This window comes from Perna viridis, chromosome 5 (assembly GCF_037379345.1).
Source record: "Perna viridis isolate PV_CMFRI_1.1 ecotype Kerala chromosome 5, ASM3737934v1, whole genome shotgun sequence".
In the NCBI taxonomy this organism is placed as follows: Eukaryota; Metazoa; Mollusca; class Bivalvia; order Mytilida; family Mytilidae; genus Perna; species Perna viridis.
Genome location: NC_142449.1, coordinates 15,303,409 through 15,324,179, shown reverse-complemented (window position 1 = coordinate 15,324,179; position 20,771 = coordinate 15,303,409). Strand labels below are relative to the sequence as shown.

The following is a 20,771-nucleotide window of genomic DNA, read 5'->3' as shown; positions in this document are numbered from 1 at the left end:
TGGCATATAATGTTTCGTAACTCTTTTAGTTTTTCCTTCAATTAATCGAAGAATGAGAGAGCTTCGATCGAAGCTGAAAGCAGCTTGTGTGTTCTGACACGATTTCGGACTTTTCTGGAAAATAGTTCTTCCACATACTATTTTGCCCTGATGATCACTTGTATACTTCATTGAATTCAATTTAAGAAGAATCCAGGTTTGGAGTTTTTGGGTGAAAAGAAAAATTTAAACCAACAGCAGACGATTTTTACAGCGGTTGTCAGTATAAACAAACCAAAATGGCGTCAAATGATGGCATTGGAAATCAGAAAGATATTGATGATTTTCTGAGTAAAGTAGATGAAATTGGTAAGATTTATAGTAATTACACAGTTTATTAATAATATGAACTAGTTAATACCCTTGTAGAGAACAGAAAAGGCTTCAGTTTTTAATACATTCATGATTCAATACCAAGGGCAAGATTTGTATTCATTGCTTACACTGTCAGCATCATAGTTAGACCTAAGATTGAGCACATTATAAATGAAGTCATTGATTTTTAACTATAAATAGTTCACATAGCCCTACTTCAGGCAGGGCATGCCCCAACTTGATACATAATCCTAAACAAACCACAATAAATTAAGATTAAAAGCATGGTATTTGATGAAATTCCTTATATACGCCCACAAATACCATTTTCATATGAGGAATCAATTATTTTCATTTTGATTTGTTTCGTTACTGTTTCACATTGTTTAAGTACCAAAGAATTGTGGGTAATACTGAATACCCCATTTTTGTAAACATCTGGGCACCATACTGCAGACTGTTTTTGCCAACCCTATCATGATAAGCTTAGTGACGCGATTTGTATTTGATCATTGAAACTAGTGAATATTTTCTGAAACTTGTTTTGGTTCTTAATCGCTTTTACAAAGTATATGGAAATGAAGCTGCCATGATGCTATTTTTAAGCTCCAGAAACAGAAGGTACAAACCAGATATTGATGCTTGTGCTGGCCATACATGTAAGTATGCAAAACCCAGTTCAGTCTGCACTGTACATGGTAGTGCATAGAATGTGTTATTTTTTTAAATTATTTTCCTCAATGTTTAATAGAAATAATGTATTAATTTTTGTTCATTTACAGAAAACCTTGTGAAGACAATGAAGTATGGAAAAGGTGAAGATGTTTCATCAGCAATGAAGAAAGCAGACAAACTAATTGAAGATATTACAAAGAAGAAAGCAGAGAAAGACAAAGACCAAACCACTGAGGATGACCTACCACAGACCACAACAGGTTCAACTTCTTAAATTTTGAAATTTAACTGGTTATGGTCTTTGATTATAATTCCGTAAAAATATTTCTTATTTTACAGTAGGTTTTTCATTCATGCTTTGATGAAAAAGATCACATTATAACATTGCCCATGACTATGATAATTTTATCAATTAAGAATGTGTAGTTATTGTGAATGGAGGAGCAATTTACCTATTTATCACACCCCATCTGAAAATGTCCCTTTTAAATCCATTTTTTTTACAAATAACTTTATGGGTAGAAATTATGTTTGCTTTAAAAAGTGGCCTAAGCTGCTCTTTCTTAAAATTTTAATCTCAATTGTTTAAGTTAGTTTGAATCTTCCAGTCACATAGTTGATAAATTTTTATCTTCAAGTTCAATAATTACATTTACTCCATGTCAGAAACCTATAGGCTTTGTCAAATATTAACTCATAATCACAGGCAAAAAGAGATGTTAAACTTGGCAATATTTTCCTTACTGCCACAATTATGCAGGACATTTACAGTTGCATGTGTTTGAATACCATGGAAAAATGGTTTACTGGGAAAACAAACAATATCTTTGAAAACGAAGTGAATACAACCAAGGTGTATTAGGTAATTGAAAAATGCTGCTGTAGAGATGTACTTCTGTTTTAGACAACCAAAGACCCTGAATGTTTTTTCTTTATAGGTTTTAATAAGACAGTAATTAATAAGAATGCTACAGATATTCCAGATATGCCACCTATACCAACACAGACGACACCAGAAGGAGAACAGATAAACCAAGGTTTATGCAGTCGTAACATGATCTGATCACTATATTTTTTCTACATTTTAAGCTTGTTAAACTTTTTTCCCACTTTTTGTTGTTGACAGACCCAACAGTTCCTTATTTGTAATGTGATTTAGATTTAAAGAATTGAACCAATATTATTCCTGTTTTACACAATGTTTATATTCATATTGAAGATTTACATCTACACATATTATGGAGAATTTGACAAATATCATGAATATCTTTGTTTTACCTGAGAATCTAGAACTTTTGTAGTACATGTATATGGCATAAGGAATTGGAGTAATTTGTAACCCACACTTTAGTTCTTTTTTCAGTTTAACTTGCTTAGTATACTGTGTTTATAAATGAAAAGAAAATTATTTGCTAACTAATATTTGAGGTGGTAAGGGTTCAGACATGTCATTTGTCTCATTTTCCCTTTAATTTCTTTTCTTCTTATCCAGAGTGTCCAAAATATTATGGTAAACTAAAAATTGCTTTGCATTCATATCCTCAATGACATATTTTGTGAAAAAATTTCTACTCACATACCCAATAGTAGAATATTCATGTAGACTACCCCAAAAAAAACAAGGATATTTGAAAGGTAAACCTTGTTTGTTTCTGACACGTCCAATTAGAAATTACACACTATTTCATTATCAAAATTGAGCTTAATTCTCTTGTTAATTTGTAAAAATAAATAAATCAATTGCAATTGCAGGAAGTAGTTGATATAAAAGAAAATATTCGTTATTCAGAATAGCATTATTACATGATTGTAGATGCTTTTATGGCGACCCTAGAGGCTGATGCTAAAGAGAGAGCTGAGAGGAGGAAAGTACGGGAAAAGGAAGCTAATATATTAAAAGAGCAAGGCAATGAGTACTTCAGATTAGAGAATTACCCAGCTGCTTTAGACTGTTATACAAAGGTATTGTTCGCAGGGTAATACTGTAGCCTTTAAGTATGGTTCACAGGGTAATACTAAGGCTTTAAATATGGTTCACAGGGTAATATTGTGGCCTTTGAGTATGGTTCAGAGGGTAATACTGTAGCCTTTAAGTATTGTTCACAGGGTAATACTGTAGCTTTTAAGTATGGTCCACAGGTTAATAATGTAGCCTTTAAGTATGGTCCACAGGGTAATATGGTACCCTGTAAGTGTGGTCCACAGGGTAATACTGTAGACTATAAGTATGGTTCACAGGGTAATATAGTAGTCTTTTAGTATGGTTTCCACAGTAATTCATCAGCGGAAATCTCAAGGTTTTTTTTCATATTTTAGTTTTATGTATCAATATTACCACATGTATATGCAAACTGTAGTTTGCTTTATTTTACATACCATATAACAAAATTATTTGAACCTCAGAAATAAACTTTTCATTCCTAATTTCATTTTGTGTAATTGAGATTATTGTTAAGTTAATCTACAATATACCATGTTTTGGTGTGTATAGTGCACATTTATGTATTGTGCACAGTGCATTTTTGAAGGTCTAAATGTGTGAAAAAAAGTTGTTTAGACTTAGGTTGCAGTAAAATTTTGTAAGACAAAAAAATCGATATTTTGCACTTGATTGGCCAATTTGTTTACCTTGATGCAGTATTTGCTATGAAAATGTGAAGGACAAAAACTTCTATGCAGACTAAAACATCAAGTAAACATCAATAGCTACATGTACATAAATTGGATAATATAATTTCGAAGCATGATAAAATTTGACACAGGATATATGAAATGGCTTATAAAACAAAATCGAAAGTCAGGAAAATCGGACATTTCCGGTTTTGGTAGTAACTCAAATTTCATAAAAGCATTGATAAAGGAGGGTTTGACAAAAAAAGGAATTAGTTACTTTTTTGTTTTTAAGTTGTTTCATATTAATATCTACTATGCTTATAAGAAGGAAATATTGTACAACCTTTGTTTGAAACATGTTATTAAGTCATTTGAGCATGATTTGAAGAAAATATCATTAAAAATTTATTACTTAAAGATGAATTTGATAATTAGATAAAAAAAATTTCAGTAACATTTCACTTCTGGTTTGTTTGTTTACATTACGCAGTGTCTTTTCACATGCAAAAATCATTAATTTCGTGGCCAATTCTTATGTATTGATGTATAATACGCACCCCCATGTTCTGGGAATAATTTCTATATAAAAATGTGCACATAATACACACCAAAATATGGTAGTCTATTTTTCAGCTTTATTTATGCTCTGACTCATTTCTTTTATCTGAGGGTGCAGGGAAATATATCTCACTAACCACTTCCAATGATTCCATTACTTTTCATGTTGAAAAAGTAATGTTTAAAGTTTCCAGGACATATGACATGTTAATGTTGCATACCATTGCGAAGCTTGGAAAATTAGAATTTTATATTATTATAATGATGGTACGATGACCGTGAAAACATGGTATGAAAAAAAAACATCATTTTGATAGTGTTATTTGACTATTTGCACCATCAGAATCAAGGAAAACAAACAAGATTTTCCATATTATGCTGGACCATTGACAAATGAACATTTCAAGAGCAGATAACTCTGTCAAAACCTCATTTTTCTAAGATTCTATTGAAAAAAATTCTGAGCAAAGCCAATGCAGAGATGAAATAATGGTCTTTTCAAACAGAGAAAGCATCCTTTTGTCATATTACATTTTCAGATTTATGGGTTTTTGACATGTACGTTTCCGATTTTTCCCATTTTGCCTGATTCTTACAAATACTTAACTTAAAAATAAATCTGAAAATCCTCATTTTTACCTTTTCTGTTTACTGACAGCATGGAGGCATATTACTCATATATGTAAACAATATTTAAACTCTTTTTAGTAAACTACAAATATAATTTTAAAGTACACATTCTCAGCCTTATTTTGACACTTTTGATCAACATGCATATTATGCACTTTCAGTGCATGATCTAGTTTCAACATGGTCCTACCTGGAGGGTTGGTCATTTGCCCTGGAAGTGGTAAGAGAGACTTTACTAATGGAATACACAATTACCTCCTTTTGCATCATTCAGATCCTTGTGTATTTAGTTAATTTGTTACTACAGTCCAACCTCGTTAAATCAAAGTGGAAAGGACCTTGCAAAAATGTTCGAGTTATTTGAGGTTCAAGTAATCTGAGATTGAGGATAAACCAGAAATACCATTAGTTTGGTCAATGATTTTACATGTATTTCACTTTACACGGTACTTAGTAAGTAATGTCTTGCATTTCATATTTCAAAAAGATATTTTTTGTATGATGTATATCATGTTTGAAATACTGAATGGCACCGAGTGTTTTAGTGAAATTCCTTTTCATAATATACTGCTTTGTTTGACTCGCAATCAGGAGTATCGCTAAATCATGTGCTCTACATTACTGCAATAAAATTTCAAATTCACTAGCGAAACGAATGTAGTCATTGAAATACACTTACTTTTGTCTGTTTGATGTTTAATTAAATAGTCAGATACCATTACAATTCATCTTTATTTTTTAAAATTTTTCATCAAAATATCCAATGTCACTGTTAGTATGAATTTGCACGTGTAATTAATAAAACTCATTTCTTTTCACTAAATTTTAAATTAATCAAATACACAAATCAAGCCATAAAGAGTGTTAACAAATTCATTTCAAAAGCCATGCTAATCGTTGTTAAAACACACTTCAATCCTGGTGTGTAATGAAGCAATCAGTTTTCCAAATAATTGGTTGACTTTGAGACATCAGGGTTAATTAACCTTGAAGTCCTGTTGAGGAGACTGATTGATTACCTTGAGTTATCCAAGGTTTCGATTTATCTGAGTTCAAGTCATCCGAGGTAAAATTGTATTGGAGTAAGGGGAGTTTTGCTGAGACTTTGTAATTATTTTAAGTTATCCGAGATTTGGACTAATCCGTGTTCAACACATCAAGCTTTGACTGTACATGTATTGTTATAGTAATTCTGAACTGAACTAGGAATGATCCTTTAGCTGTTTTGATATAACACTATCAAAATTGTGATTTATGACTGAAGTAGGTATGATCTTAAAGCTCTTGTATTACTTTCTTGTTGTAGGCCTTAGAACAAATAAGAGACAACACAGTATTTTACACTAACAGAGCACAGACATTAATTAAACTGGAGAGGTACAAAGATGCTCTGACAGATTGTGATTGGGCTATCAGGGTATTTATTGACATAGAACTGTAATTGCTTGTTGAAATCTCATACTTGTAATTTTAATCTACTTCATAAAGATCCACTTATAGTCTTTTGAACTCCTGTGATGCAATAAAAAAATAATGTTTTCATTTTTTGATTTTTTATTCGAAACAAGATTTCCATTTTTGTTTTTTTTGTTTTGCTTTTTTTTTCTTTTTAAAATTATTTTCACTGAAAAAAAACCTTAACTGAATTCTTTTAATATGATGTTGTTGATCTTATTTTTTCAGTTATCACCAAGTTGTATAAAGGCTCACATACACATGGGACGGGCACATCTTGGAATGAAAGACTATAATAAAGCTAGGGAGTGCTTCTTAGAAGCTAAAAAGTTTGACCCAAAAATAGAAAATGTTATAAGAGGTTACTTACATACTTATAATTATACTACTCAAAGGTCTTCCATTCATTTAGATTATTGAACATCCATATAATGTAGTGGTAAATGATTCATAAAGTCAGATTAAGTCTTCCATTGTTATAAATAGGAACAAGCGACCTACGTGTAACTCGAATTAAGATTTTTTGAGACAAATTTTATGTACATCTTTGTGTAATTGTAACTAAGGGCTATTGCACAAAAAAAGTCTCTGATGGGGCTGAAAGCAGTTGATTTATTATTGTGTTGGTGGAGGTGGGAGGGGTAAAATTTAAATTTTTCTTACATGTTAATTGTATTGCATCTTAATTTCAATCTATTGTTGATACCTCTATATATCATAGATGCTCTCCCCTCCCCCCCCACTTTTTTATGGAGTAGCCCTAATTACTTTTCAATTGGATTTTTTTATAGTCCATTTTATAGAAACATATTTATACAATTTACAATAAAACTTCTGTATTCAATTAAGAGGGCTATTTCACCATTCCTACACCTTTGTCATTCAGGCAGAGAGGAAAAAGTTGGGTGGGCAGAATCAAGCACAATATATTTAAGCCTTTTAATTTCATTCCTTTGAAATTTTGTATCTAGTATGGTATGGTCCACTCTGTTAAATGACCATAGTGAAAATTTTCTAGATTAAACGCTTATTATGACAATATTCAAAGTTTTAGTCTGGTTTGCACCTACATTTATTTATCCTGACCACTATTTTATTAACCATCATATATTACAGAGTATTTGTCTGAAGTGGACAGAGCTGAAGAAAAAGAGAGACAAGAAAGGAAGGCTATGGAATTGTTTGAAGGTGGAGATGAGTCCTGTCATGGTATTGCTGCCTTGTTAGAGAAGGTCCAAAAGCCTGATCAGTTACCTATTTACTACACTGGGGGATTTAAACTTATAGCTGCTGCAATCACAAAAAGTGTGTATATTTTAACATATAGCGAGTTATTTCGGTGGGTGTAAAATTGGCGAGTATGAAGCAAAAAGGTAAAGGAAAAGTGTTTCTAATTTAAGCAGAATATAAGTGGTGCACTAAGTACTTAAGCCTAGAGTATATATTCTGTGGAATTTATATTGGTGTTTTTAGGCAGACCACTAAAATATGTAAAAACTAGCACCCCGCCAAATATACCTGCTATACGGTGTTGTATAAACTATTTAGTTTTTCAGTGGGACACTGTAGAATTTCTATGACACCTTCATGTGGATGTGTGGCAAGAATATGTACTGATATTTGTAAGTCTTGTTCTCAATCAATAATTTATCTAGAATTTTATTGTTGAAAGCATTCAAAAGGGGAGACCAATTTGTATTTATTTTGTTATTCCAGGTACATTAATATGATGCAAAATTATCCAAACTTCATATTTTGTGTTATCAAACTTATTACAATGTAGAAATAGTTAGCATCATATTTTCACCATACTAACACGTAAGAGGTCTTTGTTGATAACAAGGCAGTCTTTCTCGATTAAACAACAACTCCTATCATTTAAATGGGAGTTAAGGATTCATAGGGTCATGTGATGAGACTTACAAGCCTTATTGTAATTATATATCAGATTTTTCTCCCCTGCCTATCAAACTTTAATAGTTGAAGTCTTATGAGATACAGGAGACATTTTTTGATTTTGGGGTAGGTAGGTCAAAGATCAAGGTCACACATGGTAGAATTTTGTGGCCAAAAATTGGTGTTTCATCAGACTTACACAGTTGAAAGCTTATGAGGTAAGCAGGGGAGTAAAGAATTCTGTTTCCATCTGTCTGTCTGTCTGTCTGTCTGTCAGTCTGTCTGTTTGTCCATCTTCGGTCTGACTGAAATTGGTTTCCAGGGCATGACTTGTGGCAATTAATTTTTCTTTTAATTACTTATATTCATTGAAATATTACTTTAGTTCCGAGTTTACTTGTTATTTTATATTGAACATTTACAGAATTAGATTCATGGTATGTTTACCCATTATTGTTTAAGTCATAATGATATAATGAACAAATTAATTACAATTTTTCTTTGATAAAACCATGAAGCCCCATGGTTTCTCCACTGATCACAGTAGAAAAAAATCTAAATTCTACTAAATGTTTGACTAATTCAATTCCATTGATTTTTAGGTGAAGAGAGAACACTGTTTAGAACCAAGGGAGGATTAAGGTTAATAGAAGAACATCCTTACTTTTTCAAGTGAGTATACAATACTGTAAACATATTAATTTTCACGGTGTAGTAATTTTAGCTGTTTTTGCGGTTGCCTCAAGAAAGCGAAAATTAGTACCCACAAAAATATATTCACATTACCAAGTCTTTTGACCGTTATAATCATGGTTTCCACAATTTTGAATAGAAACATCGTTTTGTGTAAGGGTCGTATCATTCAATGCAATCAAGTATGAATTTATACTAAGTCTATTATATAAACATATACGGTAAAAGCATGTGGGTTATAATTTATTCATTCATAATCTTGTTGGCCATAGAGCACCTGTCACATCAAAGAACAAAATGTAAGCATCAAACACACTTTACAGGTAATCACCGATAAAAGGTTACTGTTAAATACACACACCGGGATCTGCCAATAAAAAGTTAATCCGTAAAAATGCCATTAAACTTTCAGAAGTTAATCCCTACAATTAGCTATGGCTTGGGCAATTAAGTGAGTTCTTTTTAGTTTTGGAAGAATATGTACACTGTTGGATTAAAATGGCCATAGGAAACTATATATGTGGACTTGTCAATTTGTTAATGTTGTATTAATGGCCATTATTAATTTATTGAAATATTAATTGTAAAAGTAAGATCATTACAGGAATCACACACTGGTGAGCTATTAAAAAACTTTATTTTTTCTTCAACCTTGAAAACTGCGAAAATTAATACCCACTATTATGTTGACTTTTCAGAAACCATGAAAATTATTACATTTACAGTACTTGGTATAGATATGGTAAATTGAGATTCCTTCAAAAAAGTGAAAACTCTTCTATGATTACTTGTAGCCCTCTACTCAGAATATGCACGACAATTAAGGCAGCTTTAATTTTCAAGTGAATTCACATAACTTTTTTTTTGCTTTTGAGTATCTTATAGGGGATACTGATAACCATATTCTCTAAAGATTGTCAAAAATAAAGCAGATAATACTGTTTCATGGCCTTAAATTGGCTTTATCTGTGGTCGAAATGATGGTAGCCATTTTTGTGTATGACAAATTGTCAGAGACTGTAGAAGGTGAACAACCAATCATAATACACCAAGTAGACATGTGATAATATGCTATGCTAATATAGGAATATTTGTATATTTAATTCTATATTTTTTCCAGATTTTTTGCTGCTTCTCCAAGAAGTTTATCTCAGGAAGAACTAGATATGCTGACTGCTGCCTTTAATATGTTTGAAAAAGCAGCTTATGATAGTGGTATGATTAATTTTCATGGTGTAAATAATACACTACTTCTAATTTTTATTTGACAACTTTGAAATGAACTATTGTCTTTGTTTCCTTGAAATATCAGTTCTTTAGTTCCTTTTTAGAGAATTGGAATAATTTATGTTCCAAACTTCAGTTTTCATTTTTGTGTAATCACAGATATTATTATGTTCTTTGATTCTGTATATTTTCAAGTAGTTACAAAATATTTTTTTTTGGGACACAAGTTATTTGTACTAGTGTCATTTTTATATATATATCTATAATATCTGTTGGTGATTGGTTTTCTGATTTTAATAACATTTTTTATGGTGTCCTACCTGAAGAGATATTATTTGTGATTTTCCGTTGCCTTAATGTAATTTTGTCAATTTTAGATGTTTGCCCTCTATTTCGAAGTTGTCTGCTGCACTTGCATCACAATATTTGAAATGAATGATTTCACCCTAATGTAAATGTTAGTCTTTAATTTGTCTTTTTGGCGTTATTTCACTTTTTATTTTATTTTGAAGGAGTATCATCCTTCTGTTAAGGTGGATTTTATTACTTTTGTTTATTGGGATTTTCAGAGCTTACTTTAAGGTGTGTTTACACCTATTGAAGACCTTTTGGTGATCTCTGGAAGTATTTACTATTTTTATAGGGTTGTACAATGGTGACCACTGTCATTTAAACTGACGAAGGCTTACACGAAAATTTTATTCCTGTTTGCATATAAAATAGACTGTCGTAATTGTTTTATATAAATCTGATTGTGTATTTCACAACTACCTAGGTCTGGTGATTCAGAGGGAAAATATCATTTTTTATTTTATGTACAGTTCAAATTGTGCAATATACAATTTAAAAATCATCAAAGTTTGCCAATAATCACTTCATTACAAAGTTATATATAAGAGTAGTATGTTTAATGCTGCTTCAATTTTCCTTTCAGAAACTAATCAGCAGCTTTTGATAACATCAAATGGGTTTCCAACCAAATTTCTGAGGTTTTTAGAGGTGAAGATCAAAGGCAATGGTAAAGTGTTGAAGTCTGCCTGTGTCAACTTCCTGTATACTGTAACCATGACAGAACTGGGCAGGTCTACAATAATACTCACATTTAATATGCCAAAGTAAGTTGACAGTAAATAAGTATAATATAGTTTGTTTTAATGTATCTTCAGTCCAAGAGCTGCATTTGTAATTGCACTTTTATAACCTTTTCTCAAAGACATTTCAACATACCAGTGTCAGTCTTTCAGTAAGTTGTCTTTAGAAGACTTTATGCAGATCTCTGTCTATTAATAAATGATTTTGTGCAAAGAAAAAAAATTTTGTCTAGTCAAACTCAGATCTTAATTTTTTAGATAAAATTCTTTTTCCTTTTTCAGGTTATTAGGACTACTATATGACATGATAAGAGCAAATCACAGTTTAGCTGTTAGATCAGGATACATTTTAAATAATTTGGCGTTAGATAAAAGGTAAACTATTGTAGTGGAAAAATAAAGACCATTCATCTATTGAGAAAAAGATCATCATAGATATATACCGGTACCTCTTCATCACATGCGGGGCATAAGGCACCAAAAAGTTCTTTCCATTTCAGTCTGTCCTTAGTCATGTTTTGTTTTTGTCCCAAGGTGTATCCTATTTATTTGCAGCTCAAACTGAACTGTTCTCATCCCTGAGGTACAAGGTCTGCCATCTCCTCAGGTGATGTCAAACACAGAGCTATGTTTGGCAATCTTCCATTTGCCATTCTTAACTGATGGCCCAACCATCTGAAGTGTCTTTGTTAAAGTTCTAATGAGATAGTTAATGTCTCAGATACTTTCAATTCTGCTATATTTTCAGGTTTAAGCAGCAAATTAAAGACAAAATGGATGAAATCCTTCCTTCTTTTGAAACACTATTGGTATGTAATCGGAAGAGAAGATGTTTATAGAATTCAGATTTAATTATTTACAAACAACCTCAATTCTATTTGTTCATAGACATAGCTTGTTTTCCATTATCCGGTATGGACCAACTAATTCTACTTCTGGTCCACATGGTAAGTTGTCTTGAGACAAACCAGTAATGGGACATGAATCTGTGGTCCAAGTGGACTGAACTGGAGAAAGGAAAGCACCGGTAAATACATTTGAGATATAACATTTTGTATACCTGATGCTGGAACAAAATTCTACCTGTAATGTAATTTAACATACTCCTGGAAATAACTTGAACTCATGTTGGTTACATGACCGAAAGCAGGACAGTAAGCACATTTCTATTTCAGCACAAACACAACATGACTTCATCACTTCAATTTATTTTTCCATAAAGTGGAATTTTGCTGATTCTAATCTGGATTTTACTATTATGATTCTTTTCTTACTGTTTATTTATACTTACTTCCAATTTTGCCAATTTCGACTTGGTAGACCTTGTAAAATCATGTTTTCTGTAAGTAATTTAAGGGTATATTCCTCCATTGTTCTTTTCCTTTTCTTTGCTATTTGGTTTCGTTTTAAAGAAAAAAAAACACTTAATATGCAGAAAATTTAAACAAGCTTAATAAAATGGTATTCATTGCATATGGTAGAAAAGGGAGATCAACAAATGCAGCAGATTGATATTTCTACTTTGGAATCCTCGAAGTTCCTCTATGTTAGAAAATCATAATGAAATTTTGATTTCAATTTGTCAAACTTATGACTCATCCACAGATTTGTCTAAAGCATTATTATTGACTTGGTATGTGTGTGCCGTCTAAGTTGCATTTTAACCTATAAGTTAATTTTTCTTGAATTTCAGAAAGATGGATCAAGTCATTTGAATGTTGTCCCTTCATGTATCACAACCATTATGAATCTATGTTTAGATCCACATATCAGAAATAAAATAACAAACAGAAAAGAATTTTGGAAAACAGTCATCGATTTATTAGTAAGTAATAATACTATTGTAAAGAACTAGCTAAAAATGCAAAAAAAGGTCATGATTTGGACCCATTTATAGACATAGCTATACAGTTGACCTATCTAAACTGAACTCTGAATAATACTGGTATGTTAACCTGTCTAAAGAAAAATCTGAACGATATGTAAAACTGTCAAAACCTATCTCTGAATGATCTGTAAACCTGTCTAAAGAAAACTGAACAATGTGTTAACCTCTGATATAATCTGTTAACCTGTCTAAACCAAACTCAGAATGATCTGTTAACCTCTGATGTAATCTGTTAACCTGTCTAAACCAAACTGTGAATGATCTGTTAACCTCTGATATAATCCATTAATCTGTCTAAACCAAACTCAGAATGATCTGTTAACCTCTGATGTAATCTGTTAACTGTCTAAACCAAACTCTGAATGATATGTTAACCTCTGATAATCTGTTAACCTGTCTAAACCAAACTGAATGATCTGTTAACCTCTGATATTATCTGTAAACCTGTCTAAACAAGATACTTTTAACAGTTTTTATATCAATTGAAATGTATTTTGAACCTGGAAAAACCAAACACCTGTCCAAACTGAACACATTATATAGTATGTAAGGGGATTGGTTTAGACTGGTTTCAAAGTAAAATTAAATGGCTGACTTTACTATGAAAAAAAAATTTGCATGTTTTTTCTGATTTAAAAAGTCTGTAAATTAAATGTGAAGAAATGAGAATGTTAGTTGATCCATTAACCAGTCCATGTAATCTTGGCACAATTTTGTTACTTTGTAAGAGGATTTCTGCCATGATCAACAAGCACATCATAAGTAAAGGTTCACAAATAATGGGTGATAAGGCAGAATAAAAGGCAAACGTTTTTGCAAACTTTCTATTAAAACCTTTAAGTCTTTTAGAAAGTCTTGTTTATGATTTAAATGCCAATTGTATTTAAGTGAGGAGAGTAATAAAATTAGTCAAAACAGCCTAGTTGAATTATACTGTAAATCTACTTATTTTTTGTGACTACATTAATTCCAATCAGAGTGATGTGCAAGTTCGCAACAACATATTTTCACAATTATAAATGAAATTAGATATTTTTACAATGAAAATTATTAAGATCAGCATTTTTGCAGAGATTTAATTCCGTGAAAGGTTGGTGCTGGTGAGATGAGCGAAAATAAATCGCTAGCAAAAATTAGTCTGTTTACAGTATTACAAAATATTCCCCATAGGAGTTTTTCACCCCAGATCACCATATAAAGTTAATTCAATTTCCAACCTCTTTACTTTTATTGGTTCTCAAATCACTAACAGGACACATTTGATGCTTTTATACTATAAATTAGAATGCTAACAGATGTTGGCCCTGTAATTACATTAATTATTATTTTGATTTCAGGCTGTGCATAAGGAAAAGTTAAAAGAACCAGTCAGTATCGAATTAGTAGAAGCCTGTCTTGGAATGTTGGCCAATATGACCTTTGAACCTTCACAAAATATGAAAGAATTTAGCCTTGGAATTTGTAAACATTGCCTAGAATTGTGTTCAAAGTTTAAACATTACAAACTAATAGTGAAAAGATCATTTACAATACTTGGTCATATCTTGCCTCATTCCATACCATCAGTGGACTGGTTCTGTGAGAGTGCTGGACATGAAGTATTAGTGTACTGTATAAAGGTAAAGTTCGAGATTAAATTTTTGACCTTTATGTTTTGAGATTATTACTTAGATGCATTAAAGTATTTATAGCAGTCATATTTTTTAATAAAATGGATAGTTAGGTGTAAATTTTCATTGTTTAAATCTTTAGTTATGTTGATTTTAATTTTCCTGAAAGTTAAGTAGTTTCTACCTTTATTGTCACTCAGTATGTTAAACTTGATTAAAATATTTCCAAAAAACATCAGTTCTCATTAAGTCAGACTATGTTGCTTTGACTATGGCAAGGTTCTTAATTTTTAATCTGGTTAACCTTTATTTCATTTTGTAAGGTAGAAATTTTAAATAATTTTAGAATGAAGAAGAAAGTGAAGAGAATAAAAAGTCTGCACTGAAAGGTCTAGCAGGATGTACACAGATTAATGATCAAGCCAGGATATTTATTGTAGATCATAAAGGTAACACTTTCAGCAGCTAATTTGTCAAGAAATACAAAACATTATCTGTCATAAGTGCTCAACTTCATTTGATTTTATGTCTGTCCTAGAAATGTATGATTTTTCTTCGGACCACCTTTGTGGTCTAAGATGAGTATGCTCACCTCCAGGAAGTCCTAGGTTTGATCCCAGACAAAGTCCCACTAAAGACTTAAAAATTGGTAATCACTGCACCTACACCAGCCACACTGTATTCGAGGGGATAGAGTAATGACTGACTTGCTCTAAGTCAGAATAATGTTTCTGATTAGGGTTACATGCCTACCTGTAGGTTGTAGCTTTTGTGAGCTAGCACAAAAAAGGTCAGATTCAGCTTGTCATGCTAGTTACAAAGCAGTGTATTTTGATTGGCCAGTTGTTCTCGTCCTGAAATGCATGAAATAATTGCCATCAGATGTTAATTAATAATCAATCAATATTTTATACGGTATGTTGATAACTTCTTATGTTTTCTTCTAAAAAAAACTTCTAAATGACACCACCATTTTGATTGATTCTGTAATTTGCATTCAGTTGAAATGAATGTTAGTAAAAGTTGTGTAAACCTTTATAGCTTAAATTATGGCATGTCTTTCTGATGGGTACCGTAGTTTAAATAGGTATCTTTATATTTTTTATACCCCTCACTTTTTAAGTGGGGGTATATAGTGATTGGGTGTCTGTCTGCTATTCTGTCCTTAACAAATAACTCTGTCACAGATTTCTTGGCTTCTACTGGTGGGAATGATTAGAAATTAGGTATATGGCTTATGCATGATGACCTGTAACATGTCTCCCCTTTTCAGATTTTTAGGTCACCTTCTTCCTGTTTTCTGAGGGACTTAAATTTTACTTCTTTGGTATTGGGAAATTTTCTGTCAAATATTTCTCAGCACCCATTCAAAGGAGTGAATAGGTTTTTGGTGTATGGCTCAAGCATGAAAGACTTCTACTGTGTCTCCCCTTTTCAGCTTTCTAGGTCATCTACATCCTGTTTTCCTGGAGACTTAAGATCTAAGGTATTGGAATATTTTCTGTCCCAGATGTCTCAGCACCCATTAGAAGGAATGATTAGATGTTTGGTGATATAGTGATTGGATGAGCTTTTAAGATATTTCTATATACAGATTACAGCTTTGTATAACATATTGTTGAATTTATTCAGAATTGCTGATATTAGCAAGAAACCATGAAGCCACTGTGGACATTCAAGCATCCTTAAACACTTCAAATGTCACATGTACATAGCACTTTTGAATATAACAAGAATGGATTTTGATAATATGTCAAAGAGACAATGGCCCAACTAGGGAAAAATATTAGAACTTCATTGACATTTTTAATCCCCAAAATTTTTTTTTCTTTTTTTTGGTTCTGCACCTAGCTTACAATTAAGATTTCTGTGTTTAAGGTCATTTTGGGGGAGTAGGGGTATAGATTTATTGAACATTGCTCAAAGTTTTTGTAGTTTTTTTGGCACTTTAGGTATTTGGTAATCAATTATGGATGACAAATAATTCCATTATCTTAAGTTTATTGTTTTTTAATCACTTGAATGTTGTAAATTAAATATGTTTTATTGCATGCATGTGATTGCAGGTCTTGGAACATTAGTAAAGTCCATTAAAAGTATGGATGAGAGTGTTATAGGGAATGCAGCATTATGTTTAAGTCATTGTACACACATACCCAAGGTCTGTGCTGCTCTTACTAAGACAGAAATTATGAAAGATCTGCTGGTGCTGGCTAGGGATGGAAAAAGACCAACATTACAGAAAAATTGTGCTATACTGATAGCTAAACTGGCTCAGGGAGATACCAGGTTAGTATACACTTAAGGCTTCTCTAGCTCTTGGTGTTTAAAACGAAGTAGATAACCTGGCTCATGGAGATACCAGGTTTCAGAGAAAATCATATATGGCTTGATTTACTTTTGTGTAAGAATCATGAGTGAGTTATATGATAATTCATAAGATACTGGTACATGTACTTGTATGTAAATTTGTGGGGTATCTGTGCATGGATATCATATGTTAGCACTAAAAAATATTTTTGGCTGTGAAGTAGTGCAAAAATTTGGTATACTGAAATATCAGATAGTCATAAAAGCTTGCTATGTAGCATAAGGTACGATTCTTGTGTCATTTTTTATTCCTGGGAAAGTTTGAATGTTAATTTTTGTTGGTTTCTGTTGTGTTCAATTTTGTTGCAAACTTTCTTGTGGAAGCAGAAAATTAACAAAAATCTTAACCACAGATTTGTGATACTTATTACAGTGTTTAGAATTAAATGTTTCATTTTCGATGTTTTATTGGTGTGTAAAAGCATTACACTAGTGCTTCAAGTCCTTAATGTGTAACTTGTCAACACATTTACATGCCAATGATACAATAAAAATCAATCACTCAATTTTGATTATTTTAGATATTTTTTTTTTTTTCTTTTTAATCTATTCTTAAATATACATAGAAAATAGGCAATGCACAATGATAATAAAAGTAGACCTGTAAAATTGGGAATGTCCTATATAAATAGGTAGATCATGTGTTTTGTTGAGTCATGAAACATCTATGAAGCTGATTATCCTATGTAATTAGAACATATTACAGTAAATGTAATGACCATATTATGAATAATATAGCACTTGATATATAAAATTTAAAAGATATCTTTTTTATCTGTTGCAGACATTTAGAAAAGTTAAGAGAGCTTCATGGAATAGAGATTCTGCATCACTGTATGAACTTCATCAAAACATGAATAAGAGACAATCACCTTCATTCAGCAGCTATATATACTGGCTAATTTATTACTTTGTTTTTACAAAGTTCAATCTGTTTTCTTTTGATGCAAGAATGAGTCAAAATTCTGCTTAAGGAAACCGAACAATGATTGAGTTTATAAATTTTATATTTGCATGTGGTATGTTAACAGAGAATAAGATATGATATATATACTATACTGCTGTGTTATAAAACAATGCTGACTTTTATTAAGTATTTGTTACTATGTAATGACTTTAAATACCAGGTTTTTTTTGGTAAGGTTGCCATCTGTTGTAAACAATCATGACTATTGAAATTTTTAATAAGATTCTTAATTTGAAGGATACAATATTGTAAATTATATTTCTACTGGTTGTTAATGAATAAATATGTTTTGGTGTTCAGTTACATATTTATGTAATTCATGACATGCTATCCTTAAATGCAACATGGTCTCATTCTTTAGGATAAAACCATTCGTACCTGTGTACTAGCACAATACATCATGATTAATATATGTCGATAAGTTAAACTACTCAGTAACCCTACCATTGTAGTATTCTGAATGCACTTAATGTGTTAATAGTACAGAAACACAAGATTTCCTTTTACTTGTCTTTAAAAAACAACTTAATGTAGTTTTTAGCTCACCTGAGCTTAAAGGCAGTGTGAGCTTTTGTCATTACTTGGCGTCTATCATCGACTACAATAGATAGAACATAACTTTCGATTGAAGTAATAATCCTTATAACAAATCCTACAAGTCTTAATCAAGTCAAAATTTTCAGACGACTGCTTGTTAGAGTTATTGCCCTTGAAAGGCTAAAAATGAGTATTTGTAGCTTTTTCAGCCAATATCTTGAAAACTATAATAGATAGAAGAAAACTTTCAATTGACTAAATGATATTTATGATAAGTCCTACAAAAGTATTATTTGGGTGAAAATTGTTGGACAACTATTTGTTAAGAGTTATTGCCTTTGAAAGGCAAAAAAATGACATTTTTACAATTTTTAGCCAATATCTAGAAACCCATAATAGGAAGAAAAAAAATTTCAATCTTACAAAATCTTAAATCAAAATTTTACGACAACTCCTTGTTAAGACTTATTGCCCTTCAAACATGAAAAATGACAGTTTTTACAGTTTTTCAGGAGAGTCTTGAAAACTCCAATAACAAAAAAATTGCAATTGAAGAAATGGTCTTAATGATAAGGCCTACTAATGTCAAAATTGTCTGACAACTCCTTGTTAGAGTTATTGCCCTTGAAATGCAAAATACCATGTTCTTTGCAGTTTTCAGCCAATATCTCAAAAACTATAATATAGATATTCAATTGATGAAACAGTCTTTATGATAAGTACTAAAAAAGTTTTCTTCAAGTTAAATTGTCTGACAACCCCTTGTTAGAGTTATTACTCTTAAAAGGCTAAAATTTGATAGTTTTTGCAGTTTCTGCGATTTGTCTAGAAAAGTATGATAGGTAGAAAAAAAACTTCAATTGATGAAATGATTTTTATGATAAAGCCTACAAGTCTTTTAGGTTGAAGTTGTTGGTTGACTCCTTGCTAGAGTCATTGTCTTTGAAAGACGAAAACTTTTTTTTTGCAGTTTTTGGCCAATATCTTGAAAACTATGATAGATGAGAACATAACTATTGATTGGTAAAAGATAAGGTCATCAAGGTTGTACGACGATTCCTTGTTAGAGTTATTGCATTTGAAGGGCAAAAATTGAACACGGTGAACAATTCAGGATGCTGGGAGCCTCTTGTTTACTCAAATATTGGGTAATCTGATTTTATCTATGAAATCACAGGCACATGGATCCAGAATTTTTAAATTTTAAACCCCCCCCCCCAAGAAAGTGGAAAATTCATCGTTTTTAACCAATATTAGCAAGTTCTGACGAAAATTTGCCATTTTCCGCAATTTTGACCCTCCCCTGTAATTTACATATACTATGGTATGGTATGGTATATTTGTGAATTTCGGGGGAGGGTAAAAATTGCGGAAAATGGCAAATTTTAAAAATTACAGAACTTGTAAATAATTGTTAAAAACGATGAATTTCCCACTTTTTTGGTGGCGAATAATGGCACCCCCATTTTTCCAAGGAACCTCGACTGGCACCCCTTCTTTTCAAAGTGTCTGGTTCCGGCCCTGTCTAGTGACTACTAGAGTCCTGATAAAATTGATTTTAAAGATATTTTATAACGTGAATTTCTTCTTGAATGACTTCTCATTCCTTATTTACAACTTTCCTTCATCTATGGCAACATCCCTTTAGCACCTACGTGTAGTTTTCGTATCACAACTCATATGTTTTGCCAGAGCTTGCCAAACGTACGATGACTTTTTTTGTACCATGCTTTGGCTTTTGGAACAGGCTTATGTTGCTACAAGATAAAGCCATCGCTACAAAAGTTTTATGGTCGTATTCTTGAACTTGTGGAATGTTATGATGTATCCATCTGCACCATAAGAACCGAACTATTCACAGTGTAGTAGTAATCCTTTGCTTTTTCGTCTATCAATACATTACATTTTACTATCATTCTAGAAAAGCAGGTGCTTACCCTACCGGTACACCTGGTCCATGCTCCCTGATTTTAGTGGAGTTAGGGTTGCTCATTTATTTTTTCTTTGTACGTATTTTTGTGCTGACGCGATGTTTTCCGTTTTCTTTGACTGGTTTTTTGTCCTTGAAATATTTTTTATTACCGCTCAAATCTTGGTTCCCTTGATTACTCTTTCATTACTTTTATTCCTAGACCCAGTTTATTGAAAAAAGTCAATTTGCTTATTATCCTGACAAATTGTACTGCACTATAAGAATCATCACATAT

General features: G+C 31.7%; 1 protein-coding gene across 2 annotated transcripts; it reads left to right on the top strand.

Moving 5' to 3' along the window:
• The first annotated feature begins 47 nt into the window (after positions 1-47).
• LOC148616209 (tetratricopeptide repeat protein 12-like) lies at positions 48-18,326 on the top strand. 2 transcript variants are annotated; one of them, XM_088583028.1, is made up of 18 exons: positions 52-348; positions 1,137-1,289; positions 1,968-2,066; positions 2,843-2,991; positions 6,137-6,247; positions 6,514-6,646; positions 7,402-7,590; positions 7,842-7,907; positions 8,784-8,853; positions 9,995-10,089; positions 11,036-11,216; positions 11,475-11,567; positions 11,941-12,001; positions 12,886-13,017; positions 14,418-14,699; positions 15,037-15,139; positions 16,757-16,979; positions 17,845-18,326. In XM_088583028.1, the coding sequence occupies exons 1-18, from the start codon at positions 279-281 to the stop codon at positions 17,915-17,917; spliced, it is 2,283 nt and encodes a 760-aa protein (XP_088439154.1). In that variant the 5' UTR covers positions 52-278; the 3' UTR covers positions 17,918-18,326. The 2 variants fall into 2 exon arrangements, with proteins under 2 accessions (XP_088439155.1, XP_088439154.1); XM_088583029.1 differs by lacking the exon at positions 7,842-7,907 and having other exon boundaries at positions 48-348.
• Positions 18,327-20,771: the final 2,445 nt, after the last annotated feature.